Source organism: Spinacia oleracea, chromosome 4 (genome assembly GCF_020520425.1).
Source record: "Spinacia oleracea cultivar Varoflay chromosome 4, BTI_SOV_V1, whole genome shotgun sequence".
Classification (NCBI taxonomy): Eukaryota; Viridiplantae; Streptophyta; class Magnoliopsida; order Caryophyllales; family Amaranthaceae; genus Spinacia; species Spinacia oleracea.
In genome coordinates this window covers 152,211,741-152,227,563 of record NC_079490.1, presented here as the reverse complement: position 1 = coordinate 152,227,563, position 15,823 = coordinate 152,211,741, and the positions used below count along the sequence as shown (strand labels likewise).

The following is a 15,823-nucleotide window of genomic DNA, read 5'->3' as shown; positions in this document are numbered from 1 at the left end:
CCGTTTTTCACATTTCTTGTGTAATTTCCTTTTCGGTTACAATCAAAATGAGCATTATTGACTATTCATAAAGGGGGACACCAAAAATTAATTTACAAAATGACCTAGGAGTTATCTTATGTAATAAAGTTAAACTAATGTGCATATCATTTTTTCTTATTGGACATAATTGAAATTTATAGAAACTGATTGAACTTGATCCGTCCTGAATACAAGAGAGTAAACTTATAGAACTTGGCTGGAACTTTATGGCGTGGGAAATAACTACAAATGTGACATATTTTGAGAATTTACGGATCTTCGAGCAATATTGAAGGAAATCGCTCTCAAAATCACAAGATATAAAAACCATGAAAAAAAAGTATCAATAAAATGGGAAATAAGTAATATCCAATCCAGTAAGTATTAATGTGTGTGCATTTTAAAATTACAAGCATGCATCACGTGCATAGAAAGATTTTTAATAATGAATACACTTACCTTAACCAATGTGAAACCACTACAAAGTCATTGCCAAGGAAATGTACTTTCCTTGTAGTAAACCCATAACATTTCCATCCTGTCCTCCTTTTTAAAAAAAGTTGTAACAAAACACAAAACAACAAGAATTTACAAAAATGTCGTGAGGAAAGTAGATATATAATCATCCGAAATTCCTTGATCATTCCCTCCGAAAAACACCAGAAAACAACACAACCCAAAAGAAAAACATATTGTATTTCGACAATCTTTTAACCATAAAACATGGTTAAAAGATTGTAACTCATTACATCGTATTTCCGAAAAGAAAAAACCTAATGATATATGCAGTAATTCATTACATCGTATTCAACCATGTATTCAAACATTACGTACTCTAAACTAATAATGTGTTCCTTTCACTTTATAATACATGAACTTTTACGAATAAAATTAAACTTATCTATAAAATTTGGACCAGATTTGATCAATTTTAAATTTGTAGAAATTGATAGGGCATGATTAGCCTTCATTGCGACACAGTAAACTTCTATGACCAAAGTGAAACTAGCTTATATATAAGACTTGATTGAAATCAATACATCTATTGTGTTGTCATATCGCTTGAAGGGAACCATATTCACAAGTTTTCAACTCGAGCGAGAACGCCATTATAACTTATCTAAACTTACTTTGCCTGAAACTTAGTTTTTTAAGACGAAGAGAATGCCCCATGTATTTGTTATAAACTTGTAATGTCATATTTTTTTAATTTGATACGATTATAATATAAATGAAACTAATATCTTAATAATCTTCTAAAATGATAATGAAAGATATCATAATTTATCATTATTACCAATTAATGAGCTAACTCTAGTTGTACATTGGCTCCCAAAACCCGGCCCGTTTCATTGCAATTGTTTATGATCGAATTAAAGTGACTTGTTAGTTTTCAAAACCGGTCAAAATCGACCCGCTATTCAAATGAACCCATTTCAACCCGACCTACTTTAACCCAAAACCAATTAACCCGACAAACTGTAAACCAAAATTTGCGATGCCACATACGAAGTAAGGCTCCGTTTTATTCGACTTATTTTATCTGAATTTGTATTATATTAACTTATCTTAACTTATATGAACTTAACTTGACTTATCTTAACTTATTTTCAAACAAAATAAGTTTTTTTTTTTTAGATATGAAAATAAGTTTTTTTTTTTTTAGATAAAACAACTGCAGAGAAGTTTTATTAAGTTTAGATAATATAAATTCAGACAAAATAAGTCGAATAGAACGAAGTCAAAATAAGTTGAATAGAACATACCCTAATAATAACATTTTAAAAGTAAAACTTGCTTATCTATGGAGTACTCACTTGTTGAAGAAGCCTCCCATAAAAAATGAAAATTGAAATCATTCCTCCTCTTTAATTGAGCTTTCTAAAAACTAGGAGGGAATTTAAAAAATTTCACCGATGCTCAAAATTACTGCAATATTTGGGACATTGAAAGTTGAAACTACAGTTAGAGTTATTTTTCTCTTCCTCCCAAAAATAGTCCCCTAGGGAAAAAAAAGCTCCAGAAACAATTATTGAGTTATACCTTTGTGAAATTCAGAACTGGGTGCGGCCACTTGAATCTCGCTTGCAAAAACTGAGCCTAGCCTACACGAATTGAGCTCGCCTGCACGAATCAAACCTTGTCTTTATGAAGCAAACACATTGGATTTTAGGTATTTGCACTGAATTCAATTTTATGAGTTATACGCATATTTTCTTCAATTTTGAGTATTGGTAATCCAGGCGATCATTTATTTGTGAGAAATTTGGGTGATTTAATTGTTTATATGCGAAGGATTTGAAGAATTTCAGATTTGAGTAGATTATCTGGACTTATTAATTAATGGTATGTGTTAGGACGAAATCTCTGTATTTTTGGAGCATGTTATCATCTTATTATTATTTCTGATGTTTTCTTTAGTTAATGCCTAGTTCGAAGTTTTCATTAGCTATTTAGCTAATTGGTGATTTGGTTCTCATCCAAGTAATCCGACTGTAGAGTAGTCAGAGTACTAGAAGCAGAGTTGCTCGTAGGAATTGAAGCTAAAAGTGAATTGTCAGACAAATGAGGCTGATGTAACAACTTGCTTGACAGATTGTTTGCGATAAATCAAGCACAACCAACGCGGACAGTTAGATAGCTCAGTAGTGATACCGCCTTGTCAAATTTCCCCACAGACGTAAATCTAGTGAGCTTCTGACGGGAGCTGATACAGTTACACTGAGGGTATCTGGGCCCCTGGTACCCTGCTCAATTAGTGGTCCACATAAGCAAAAAGAAATTCAGAATAAGGGGGAAAAGCAGCAAAAAAAGGGGGGAAATTATTTTGTCATTTGCGCCTTTTATGGTTCGGTGAGCGGGATGAAAACCGCCCATGTTCACGAAATTCATATCCCGCCCAAACAACAGTAAATTTTAATAAAAAAAAATGAAAAGAAAAAATTGGGGCATTCAAAAAACCAACGGTAACATAGCTTTCTCATTGAATATTATCATGTAACCAAGGCAAACACAAGCACACAAAGGAGAGAACAATACTATCAGATCCAAATCCATAAAAAGAAAAAGGTAATTTTTAGTTCATTTCTTTTGTCTATTTCATAAATGTTTGAAAATGTTTATAGGAATATCATTGGTTACTGTTGCTAATTTCGTTTATTTTTATTACCAAATGCATTAAACCATGAGTCTGTTGAATCGTTTTTTGTTCTTGACATTGGAGATATGTAAGGCGGAGGAACCTAGGCTTATTACTTTCTGTTATAGTTATTGTATTAGTTGTATCGTGTTCCAATACTTTTAAACATTACACAATTATATTAGTTTACAGTTGTATATATTTTGTCGTATGTTATATAGTAAAAATATTTTGTATTGTATTTCAATGTATAGCGGAATTGAATGAAAAAACTTATTTTGGGGCATTCAAAAAACCAACGGTATATTAGATTACCCATTTTGTAGATTATCATCTAACCAAACAAACACACAAATGAGAGAACAAATACTATGAGATCAAAATCCAGACAAGGAACAAGGTAATTTTTAGTTCATAAAATTTTAGTTAGTCTATTTCAGAAATGTTCCAAAATAGTAATGGTAACATCATTTTTTAATAATGGTAAACTCATTTGTTAGTATTGAATGCATGAAATTCCATGAGATTGTTGAATCGATTTGTGTTCATGACATTGAAAATCTGAAGGGCGGAGGAACCTATGCTTATTTGTTATAGTAGGTATGATTTGCTATAGTTATGTAGTATTAAGACTTTGTAGTAGTTGTATGTTGTTCTGATATTTTTAACCATTAAACTATTATACTAATTTACATTCGTTGTATATTTTTTATGCGTTTGTTGTATTTAGTCCGATGAAATTAAAAGCGTTGGGTTTTAGCGGCAAGGGAACTGCGGAATTAGAAACTATCGATTACTTCGCTGGACAATTATCTTCACATGGCGAAGCTCGCAAAACCGGAAACAATGTAGATTGTAGAAGATGAAGTTGTTGGTGATAGTGTGAACATAGTTGGGAGTTAGGATACAAAAAAGAAAAAAGCAATTGCTAAAGACTGACATTGCATTCAATGTCCGGCACACTTTTGTATATAGAAACATTCAAAAGCGTTTTTTTTAATTCTCAAAGTACCTCTTTTCTTCTTCTTTTTTTCATTATAAATATCCAAATTTATCGGTTTTGCATTACATAAATTGATTATAACTTTAACTACGAAAATTAATTTGAATTCACTTATCTTAAAAAACAATTATTGTATATGTAACGCAATTCTAATTAAAATATAAATCTAATTTATTGTATGTCTATCTGGAATTAAATTTATCATAACGTAAGTCTTAAGTTCATAAGTCGTCTTGGAATGTGAAAATGACTCATGAATTTATTTTGCGTTGTTTCCAATTTCTTTTTAGTCACCTTTTAAAAACAAACTAGTTTGTGGCCCGGGCATTGCTCCGGGTTTTACTTTTAGTGGATTTACTTACTTAAATATGTGTGTATGTGGTTCTATTATCTGATTTCCATGCAAAATCAGTGGCCGGTCAACAAACTTCCTTCCCATATCCGAAAATCAAAACAAAGTCGAGTTCTCTTCTTCATGATTAGTTGATTATTATACTCGTGTCAATGTTTCCCTCTCCCGCACTCATAATTACACTCCATTACCCTAAGTTTTTTATTTTTTAAGCTTAAGTTGAGAAGAGAATAATTGTACATTTATAAGTTAAGTAATTAATTCCCTTTTGTTTTTTTCCCTTTAATTCATTATTATTCATTTTAAAAAGGTTGTATTTATTATTTAAATAGAAAGATATAACATCATTGTGGCTAGCTAAGATGGTAAGAATGGTAACTTTTAATTCAAGAGGTCTAGTGTTCAATCCTTGCTACATGCTTTTTGGTTGTCAACTACATGTCATGATACAGAGTAATGGTGATGTGGCGTAATAAGGAGGGATCTACGTGGCACATATACGTTCTTATAAACGCCTTTTAATATATTAGTATAGATTGTTCCCTCACATCAAAAGTGTTTATCGATGTCTAGACAACTTTCTGTTGTAGACTTAACCTAGCATTACAAATCATATATCGACCTTTCCGATCTATTGTGTTAACAACGAAACCTAATTAAATCGATCTATATCTCGAATAAAGTATTGCAAATTATTGTGAAATCGATCATTCATTTTATCCATGCGTGACTATGTAGAGTTAAGCATAGCTACGATCAATAGTATTTATCGACGTATAGACAACTTTCCTTTCCCGTCCTATAACATTTCAAATATATATCGACTTTTCCGATATATTGTGTTTCGTGATTAGGTTAACAACGAAACCTAATTAAATCGATCTATATCTTGAATAAAGCTAGTATCGCAAATTATTGTGAAATCGATTGTTCATTTTATCCATGCTTGACTATGTAGAGTTAAGCATAGCTACGATCAATAGTGTTTATCGACGTACATACAACTTTCCTTTCACATCCTATAACATTACAAATATATATCGACTTATCCGATCTATTGTGTTTCGTGATTAGGTTAACAACGAAACCTAATTAAATCGATCTATATCTCGAATAAAGTATCGCATATTATTATGAAATCGATCGTTCATTTTATCCATGCTTGACTATGTAGAGTTAAGATAGCTACGATCAATAGTGTTTATCAACGTATAACAACTTTCCTTTCCCGTCCTATAACATTACAAATATATATCAACTTTTCCGATCTATTATGTTTTGTGATTAGGTTAACAACGAAACCTAATTAAATCGATCTATATCTCGAATAAAGTATCGCAAATTATTGTGAAATCGATCGTTCATTTTATCCATGCTTGACTATGTAGAGTTAAGCATAGCTGCGATCAATAGTGTTTATCGACGTATAACAACTTTCCTTTCCCGTCGTATAACATTACAAATATATAACTTTTCCGATCTATTGTGTTTCGTGATTAGGTTAACAATGACACCTATTTAAATCGATCTATATCTCGAATAAAGTATCGCAAATTATTGTGAAATCGATCGTTCGTTTTATCCATGCTTAACTATGTAGAGTTAAGCATGAGTGATCACTTATGTTATGAAATCGTTCATTCATGTTAGGGTTTAGGGTATATGGTATAAGGTTTATAGTTTAGAGTTTAGAGTTTAGGGTGTAATGTGGTACAGCGGTAGACAAAGTATAAAAATACATACAATCCAAATCGTACAACTAGAAATTTGACCACTAATTACATAACCCTACTATACAGCATTAAGCTGATCTTATCTAATTTCAAGAGATTAAGGAATACAACAAAAATAACCTATCTTCATATTCATCTCTTTGTATTGTCTCAATTGTTGTTGTTCATTGCACATTGATCGACACAACCACTTTTCAGCTTTTTGTTTTACTAATGCAAATGTCTGGCGGGGAAACTTGTCCCACAAATATATAACTAAAACTTAATTAACACAAATATTTTATGACGACAATCATTTTGGCGAGTCATTGAAGGCCTTATTTCAAGAGGAATAAGGTTTAGGCTATACATGCATTACCTAATATTTTGTTAATCGTAGCATTTAATTATGTCAACTAATTATTAGTTAGTACAATTAAGATGTTTAATATGGCGGAGTTAAATCGGGGCTAATTACTATTTCGGAAGTATTTTGTACGACATAACATATGTTGGTATCTGTATGGTTTTATTGTTTTGAACTTATGTACACGATTATCTTATTGTAACTAAAAATAACAATGACTAAAGCCTTATAATTACTTGTTGATTTCTGTTTAATATGTTCAATATTTATTTTTTATGTACCACTTCGTTTGTTTTCCCTTTTATTTTTTATTATCAATTACAAAATGTGAAACGAGTATTGGAAGAGAACAACAAGTACAATAACGATTATTTTTCAATAAAATTGTTAATATCTAATTCTTCTAATTATTTAAACATACGAAGCTATACAAGGATATTGAACAAATTATACTACTTATAAATATTTATCACCAAGATTCTATACAATAAATTATCATTCGCTCAAGTCTTCGGTTACGATAATAGATAAAGGTTAAGAACTTTTTTTGTTGACAATAGCCAATGGATTTGCCTCCTGTCATAATGGTTAAGACTACTGCACACTGAGCTAATGCTTGCTGCCCCTAAGGTCACGAGTTCGATCCTACCCTACCCCCAACCACATAAACCCTTTTTTTTCTGTTTTCCTTTTAACATAAAGTCTTAACATAGGATTCTTCAACTTCGTCTTCTCCGCCTTCGCCTTCTCCAGAATTCGTCTTCTGCAACCATTTTTTTTTTGTAAAATAATATAGCATAAATCTTAAGCACATTTACAGATACCCATTGTTGTGGAAACGAACAACAATATTCCGATTTCTATTAAAGTTCAACCAACCATGAATCTTATTTCATTTTTAACGAACCCAACTACATGATGTCGAAAACCATCGTAATGTAGAACAACATGCATCATCAATTAAGTTTCATTAAACAGAAGTAAGGGGAGGAATAGATCTGACTGAAATTTTTATCACAAACATTGGTTTCATCGAAGAAAATAAAGAGAAAAGAATTTCCTAGTTTGAATTTCGTATTCAAAATCAAACTGAATTTTTGTTTTGAAAATTTTGCTCTGACGTGGCAAATCTGATGTGGACATGGCCAATGAAAAGGAAGGGTACCAAGGGACCACTTACACTGAGGGTAAGTGTAGCCTTTGCGGCTTCTGACGCCTCTCCAACTTAGGGAGAATCTTACCCATTATCCCGGATAAGTCGCATGTGTTGCAACTGGAGACCATAGAATTGGACCAAATCTTAACTTTTGAGGAAAGACCAGTCAGAATCCTAGACAGTAAAGTGCATAGCACGCAAACTAAGGATATTAAGATTGTCAAAGTGTTATGGTCTAACCAAGAATCTGAAGAAGCTACCTGGGAAGTTGAGTACGAAATGAGAAAGAAATATCCCGAGCTTTTTCCCGAGGTTAGTTGAGTTACGGGGCCGTAACTTGTTTTCTTTAAGGGGTAGAGTGCGGTAGAATTTCGCGCTTTTTACCTTATTTTCCCTTACTTCATGCCTAATTTAGTGCTTTTCAGTGAAGTTTCACTTTATATTGTCACATTGGATTACTTAAAGAGTACAACAACTAAAAGTTTTGCAAGAAAACGCATTAAAGTCTCATTAAGTCTCAAGTCTTGACTTTCAAACTGTATTACTTGTGTGAAGCCTTAGTGTAACGACCACGCTAGGCCTATCAATACCCAACTTGCAACTTCGAGATTGTGACTGTTTGCGGAGATATACTCACATTGCTAGAGATTTTGATAATATTACTTTTATTAAGTGTGATAGGAATAGAGTTAGTAGGGCTCATAATCTAGCAAACAAAGCTAGGGGAAATGAGTGATATTGTCTTTTTGTTGTTTGTAATTTCTGCACACAAAAAAAAAACGAATTTTGATCAGATACTTTAGTGTATCGCTATTCGACGTCCTCGTTCGCTAAAAATGCCCGCGTATTTTATGTGGAAGGACGGTTGTTGTAATACCTCGTATTTTTCTGAATTTATAAATATATTTTATTATATTTACAAAATGTTTTTGGGATTTTTAGCAATTAAATTGCATTTAATGCTAATTTAAATGTATTTTTATTTATATAAAATAATAATTATTTTTTATAAAACCCGGAATTTTTAAATAAATTCATTAGTTATTACCAGGAATTTATTGGGCCATTTTCAGAAAGTTTGAATTAATTCCAACCCAATTCCGTTGGCAAACCCAAATAAAACTAAAGCATACAATTATAAACTAGCCCAAAACTCCAAGCCCAATTAAGTTCCAAAAACCTAAGCCCACTAGGGACTAGGTAACTATAAATACAAACCCTTGCATTGAAAATCCCCCACATAATTTCATTATTTTTCTCTCTCCTCTCTTTTGCTCCCTCTCGTCCGGCTCTCCTTGCCCGTCGCCCCTCAGCCCGCACTCGCACACCGAGCACCCCACTCGCGTGTGCCTTGCGCTGCTCGTGCCCTCGTCCTTCTCTCTTTCTCGCGCCTCACGCGCACCACATCGTCCCTCGCACAACAACGCACGTCGTTGTTATTGTGTGCTCGCCCAGCCACACGCACCCTCACCCGCTCTCTCTTTCTCTCGCTCGTTGCACGAGCCTCGCCCTGGCCACCGCGCGCGCCAAGCTGCCCCCTGCTGTTATCCGCGCTTGTTGATGCTCGCACGCACACACGATTTCATGTGTGTCGTGTATTGTTCTTGTTCTGAATAATTCTTTTTGCGCCCAATCACATCCAATTCGTGATTGTACCGTGCTATAGGCCGGTTTGGTATATTTCTCTTCTTCCTTGCCTATTCTATTTCAATTCCTTATTTTAAATTATTTATTTTAATTATTATATTGCTGGGAACGGTTATGAACACCGTATTGTGATGATTTCATATTTAATTTCATAAGGATGCTTTTAATTACATGGACTATTATTTTCAGATTTAATAATTATTTAAAGTGTCGATGTTTATGACCAAAACATGATTTTTATGTTGAATTATTGTTAGGGTATTAATCCCAACCTATTAGGCAATCGATTTACATAATTTAATGTCAAATTAAATTATGAGATTCAACTTAAACTTTCAGATTCATCGAAAGGATTTAAAGTGTTGATTTTAATGATTTTAAGGTCAAAAAGTCAATGTTTTACTCTAGGGCTTGAGTTGACTATTTGAGACTATTAATTTAATAAATAACGACTATTTCCTAACTAAAACAAGGGTTTTAGAATCTATAAAAGTTGCTGGAAATTTAGTAAACACGGATAATAATTAAGTTTTCCTATTTTGATTATAGGAGGTGATTTCTAGCCTTGAGTCTTGATTCGCGAAGTGGCCCTCGTACTTAGGTATTACAGGTACGTACATGACTAGGGTCACCACCTATTCCATGAGGACTATATGACGTGTATTGATTGTGAATCATGTGAACTTAAAGTGTTGAGGATTCATGTTTGATATGTGAACAAGCATGTTATGAATTACCATTGAATCTATGAATTATATGTGTACGAGCATGTTATTGTTGTTAATACTTTATGAAGCTTTGTGAACAGTCATGTTGTGATCTTTAATAATCGTTGAATTATGTCAAGCGTGTTGTTCAATTTGATATGCATGTATGAGTGTTTCGCATGCAAATTATGTTTATGCTATTGTACAGAATGTCTAGCATATTTTGAGCCAAGTGTTTATGCCTCAGTGCATTATTTATTCTACCGCCGTGTAGAACATGTTAGGGAAGTCTATGTGAATTGAACTAAGGACTATTCATACTATGGGCACACCCCACTTGTTAACAGGCAATGTCGGGTTATCTCAAACAGTGTTTTGAGAAGGAACAATGGGAGTAATATCACTTGAGTCCTATGTTTGATCACAAGTCCTAAAGGATTAAAAAGAAGTGTTTATGTTTGATTGCTTGCTTTGTTGTTGATTCTTGAGTCGCCTTGTACATAAAATATTAATTAACGTAAAGTACAACTCAAAATGAGCTTCAAAACTCTTGGAACGTATATACCTTGAGTATGAACAATGGGGGGTGTCTTGTCGGAAAACGTGTACTCCTTGAATGATACAAGACGTTGTTTCATTCTTCTTTTTATGCTTTTATGCACTGGAATTCCTGTCGGTATGGCCTGACTGTCGGTAGGAGTCCGACTTATTATTATTTGGTGTATGGTTGGCTCCCATCACCCTTTTCTTTCCTTTTGAGGATACTTTATTTTACCCGTTCGAAGCTACTTCTTAATTAAACTGTGAGTCAAGAGTCGTGTCAAGTGTCGAGTCTTGTCTCCATGTTTACTTGTTTATTATATGGCTTTTGCATGTGGATTATTTATTCGTTGAGTGAAGCATGTTAGGATAGAACGTTATTCTAGCTTGTTCGTACTCAGCTTTTGCTGACTTCGTGCTTTATGTCTTTTGGTCATGGCCTTCGCCTTAATGACCCTATGATGATCCATCATTGCATTTCCGTTGTTGGGGAGTATATTTTAATAAAACAGGTTTGTAGAGATAACTTGCGAGAGAAGTTATCATGGTAATCGTGTTTGAGAGTTTATTTCTCTTCCGTATTTTATAAACTCTACTTTCAATTTTAGTCATGACTACAGTATGGATTTAAACCTTAGTTAATGGAGTTTCTAAACTATTTAATGTTTGGTTTTGGGTCTTAGTGGTTCCAAGTTGTTTTATGACCATTAACTATTTATTATGTTTGAAAGTTAGTAAAATTCTGATGCGTAATTCTGGTAAATAGCCTTAGCCGTCATCACGGTGGCGGTAATATCTTGGTAATTCCTTTTGTTTTAAGTTGGAAATGTTTTATAAAAAGCAAGGAATTATTAGGGTGTTACAGTTGTGCCCTTATAAAATTCTACCACAAATAAACACTTCAAAATCATTTCAACATTTTCAACAACAATTACAAAATAATTTCAATTATTTAATTAAATCAAAAAAACTAATCTCCCATAATTAAAAAAAATATATGAAAATTCACAAAATTCACATAAAGTAATTATTATAATTTTAAAAAAACACAAACTTTTATATAAGGCAGTCTTACACAAAAGACCACCTTGGTGTCATATAAGTTAAGCAATGAAATCAATTGGTTAAGCACATGAACTAATTAGTTAAGCACCGAAACCAATTAGTTAAATATTGAAACTAATTAGTAAAGCACTATAACTAATTAGTTAAGCAATGAAACCAATTAGTTAAACAATCAAAGTGGTCTTTTCGGTAAGGTGGTCTTACATAAAATTTACCGTAAAAAAATACTGTAACAAATATCAGAAAATCAATAAAATCTAATTTCCTTACATTTTTTATAAACTTTTTTAAAAATAATGAAGTGGAGTATGAAATTCACAAAATTTTAATTAAACATTTAAATTATAGAAATTTCTAAAAAATCCCAAATGAATTTATGAATTTCTGTTAAAATAAAATAGAATTTTTTTAAAATTTATTTTAAATATACAGTGCCGCCCAAAAATGGCGGTTGTGACCGTGGTTGTGCCGCCCAAGAAAAGCGGTGCCGACCATGGTTCAGCCGCCCAAGATCTGTGGCTGAACCATGGTGGCTGCCGCTTTTCTTGGGCGGCACAACCACGGTCCCAACCGCCATTTCTGGGCGGCAGCGTCAAGTTCAAAAAAGCAAAAAAAACAAAACAAAATTAAACCCTTACCACTCGGAGCCGTGGCGCAGACTGAGGTAGGGACGGTGAGGGCATTGTCGGCCTCTTTGGCGACATATCCTCTTCGTGGTCCTTCTTCGTCAACTACCCTCTTCTCTTCGCGGCAAAGTACCGGTGCAGCGGTGGGAGGTAGGTGAGGTGTTTATGTGCAGCGCCAGTGGAAGGGGAGGGGGCACAATTACCCTTTGTATTATTTTGGGTTAAAGTACTTGATTCTGGCATTGTAAATTTATTCCATCCAAAGTTCAAGGGAATATTCTATAATAGACATTCAAACGAACACTAATTTTCCACTGGAACACTAATCAATTCATAAGAAGGAGGGACATATAAATATAGAGGAAGTTAAACATAAAGAAAGATTAAGAAAATTGAATGCATATAATCAAGATCATTCATTTCACGGATCAAACATTCAGAAAGAAACAACCAAGGTTGAAAGACTAAGAAACATAACTTACCAACATACCACACACTGATACACTATCACAATAATTATTTACACTATAATAAACCCGGTCCATGCTATGGACCAGGGTATTATAGTATTTGCGTGTTGCGTGTGTGAGAAGTTGCGTGTTGCTATTATCTGTAACTGCCACGTGCTTTCGTAATTATATATATGTTTTTTTTAAATTTTCTTTTTTCCCGGCTTTTGAACTTCTCTCTCTAAACTGCTTTCGAACTTCTCTCTGAATTCTCTCTCCATTTCAAATTTAATTTCAGTGATTATTTTGATCCATTTGCATCAAATTACTCTTCCAATCTTCGTTTTCGTAAAAAATGGTGAAGAAAGCGGCACCGAAGAATCCGGCAGCGAAGAAACTTGAAATCGATAATGTCGTCGCTGAAGTGGCAGTTGAAGGTCCTCGAATGCGAGGAAGACGGCCAAATCCTGTTTGTGAACTAATTCCTGGTAATTTGAACTTATTTTTTGTTTGATTTTGAATTATTGAAATGTTTGTGGTTTTTGTTGAAATTAGGGTTAGTGTTTCATGAAGTTACTGTTTCAAAGATATAGTTACCTTTTATTTTATTTTACGAAGTTTTTAAGTGTTTTTATTAGTGACTGGTATGTTCTTAGTGCTAGTAGTTTTTCAGAGTAATTATATTTTTTAAAAGGTTACTATATGTTTAAAACAGTAACTATGTTTTTAAAATAGTTACTATCTTTTTAGAAAGTTATTATGATTTTTGAACAGGAACTTTTTGTTTATAATAGTTACTATCTTTTTTAGAAAGTAAATATAACTTTAAAACAGTAACTATGTGTTATAAATAGTTACTGTCTTTTTTAGAAAGTAAATAAACTTTAAAACAGTAACTATGTGTTATAAATAGTTACTATCTTTTTTAGAAAGTAAATATAACTTTAAAACAATAACTATGTGTTATAAATAGTTACTATCTTTTTTAGAAAGTAAATATAACTTTAAAACAGTAACTATGTGTTATAAATAGTTACTATCCGATTTAAATGGATACTCTATGTTTACTGTATTTACTATATTATTTGAAAGGTTACTATTATGTTGTACAATAGTTATATACTATTTTAGAACTTATTATTTGTACATTAGTTACTATATGATTTCAAAGGTTGCTATATGTTGGTAATAGTTACTATATGATTCTAATGGTTTCTATATTCTATTATGGTTGCTATATGATTTTATTGGTTACTATATGATTGTAATGGTTACTATATAGTAATATTTTGTCTTATAATTGTTTTGTTTCAGTTGCTAAGGAATCTGTGGCTATAAAAAAGAACAAAAAGGCTGGCAAACCGAAAACAAAAGATATTGAGCTTGAACCTGAAACAGAACCAATTGAAGAAGAAGAACCTAATCAACAACTAGTTTTACAAAATTCTTCTTTGGTTGACGTTCCACAGCCTGAAACTCATCAACTTCTGTCACAAGTTTTGAAAGAAGTTGGCGCTGATGGCCTGCCAATTGTGTAAGTGTTAATTTAATTTATATATAGTTACTATATGTTTTAAGTAGTTACTATATCTTTGTAATAGGTACAATAGTATCTTTATTTTTAAACAGTTACTATATGTTTTAAATAGTTACTATATGTTTTAAATAGTTACTATACTTGTTAAATAATTACTATATGTGTAAAATAGTTATTATATCATGTTTAAACATTTACTATATGTTTTAAATAGTAACTATATTTTCTAAATAGTTACTATATGTGTACAGTAGTTATCATATCATGTTTTTACAGTTACTATATGTTATAAATAGTTACTATATGTGTCCAATAGTTATTATATCTTGTTTAAACAGTTACTATATGTTTTAAATAGTTACTCTATGTTAAAATAGTTATGTTTTAAATAGTAAATATATGTTCTAAATATTTACTATAGCTGTACAATGGTTATTATATCATGTTTTAACATTTACTATATTTTTTAAATAGTTACTATATGTTTTTAGTAGTTACTATATTTGTACAATAGTTATTATATCATTATATTAGTTATTTTTTCATATGTATATGTTAAACACCTGACTTACTTTCATTATTCATTATTTTCAGGTTTAATTTGGATACACAATGTTCAGGAGGATCATTGTGTAAAAATTAAAGACTTCTCTCCTGAACAAAAGGCAGTTGTGCAAGAGATTGGCTTTGGAGGATTGTTAGGCCTGCAATTAAGTCGAAAAAACACTCAAATGATGTACTGGTGCATCAAATGTTTTGATGGTGTGAGTTCTTTGTTCACTATCAGTGATTCCAAGCAGTTTGAAATCACTGATTATGATGTGTACGATATGTTTATGCTCCCCCTTTCTGAGTTGGAGGTTGAAGGGGTTAAACGTGGGCGGAATTCTACGAATCCTGATTTGGATTTGAAGGTCAAGTGGCGAACGGAGTTTGGTTTTGAAGATGTAAATGCTCAAATTCCTGTGAGGTTGCTTGAGGAAAGGATCAAATTGTTGACAGAGGGTGGTGATCTGTTTAAACAATTGTTTGTTTTTGTTGCTTTTTCTATATTTCTGACTCTTACAGCCAATAGTACTGTAGATTTACGATTGGCTAAGGCTTTGGAAGATCCTAAAATGATTCCCAAATTCAATTGGTGTAAATACGTTTTTGATGTATTATGTGAGGAAACTTTTAAATTTAAAAATTGTCTATTGAAAGGCAGAGATCAAAAGACTTTTGGAGGTTGTGTTGTGTTTTTGCAACTTGTTTATTTTCAGAGGATTAAGTTTAGGAATTCCAGTAGTATTCCTGATCAATTACCTCTTATTCAGCATTGGACATCGAAGATGGTAACCGATCGGATTCATGCTGAAAATGCAAATATGAGTGCATTATATGGTTCTGGAATTTTGGAGAAGGAGAAATATCTAATTTCCAAAAAGTTAGTTTTTGTTGATGGTCAAATAGATTTTGTTGTGGGGTTTTTCCGGGAGACTAGACTTGGAGGTTTCCGGTAG

The 15,823-nt window shown here is 32.4% G+C and overlaps 1 protein-coding gene across 3 annotated transcripts; it reads left to right on the top strand.

Annotated features, from left to right (window-relative positions):
• The first annotated feature begins 1,898 nt into the window (after window positions 1–1,898).
• On the top strand, window positions 1,899–15,550 carry LOC110798760 (uncharacterized). 3 transcript variants are annotated; one of them, XM_022003955.2, is made up of 5 exons: window positions 1,900–2,194; window positions 9,947–10,007; window positions 13,083–13,272; window positions 14,099–14,318; window positions 14,916–15,550. In XM_022003955.2, exons 3-5 carry the CDS (start codon window positions 13,140–13,142, stop codon window positions 14,962–14,964), a joined length of 402 nt encoding a protein of 133 aa, XP_021859647.1. In that variant the 5' UTR covers window positions 1,900–2,194; window positions 9,947–10,007; window positions 13,083–13,139; the 3' UTR covers window positions 14,965–15,550. The 3 variants fall into 3 exon arrangements, with proteins under 3 accessions (XP_021859648.1, XP_021859647.1, XP_056683643.1); XM_056827665.1 differs by lacking the exon at window positions 1,900–2,194 and adding an exon at window positions 7,847–8,062; XM_022003956.2 differs by lacking the exon at window positions 9,947–10,007 and having other exon boundaries at window positions 1,899–2,194.
• The last annotated feature ends 273 nt before the right edge of the window (window positions 15,551–15,823 follow it).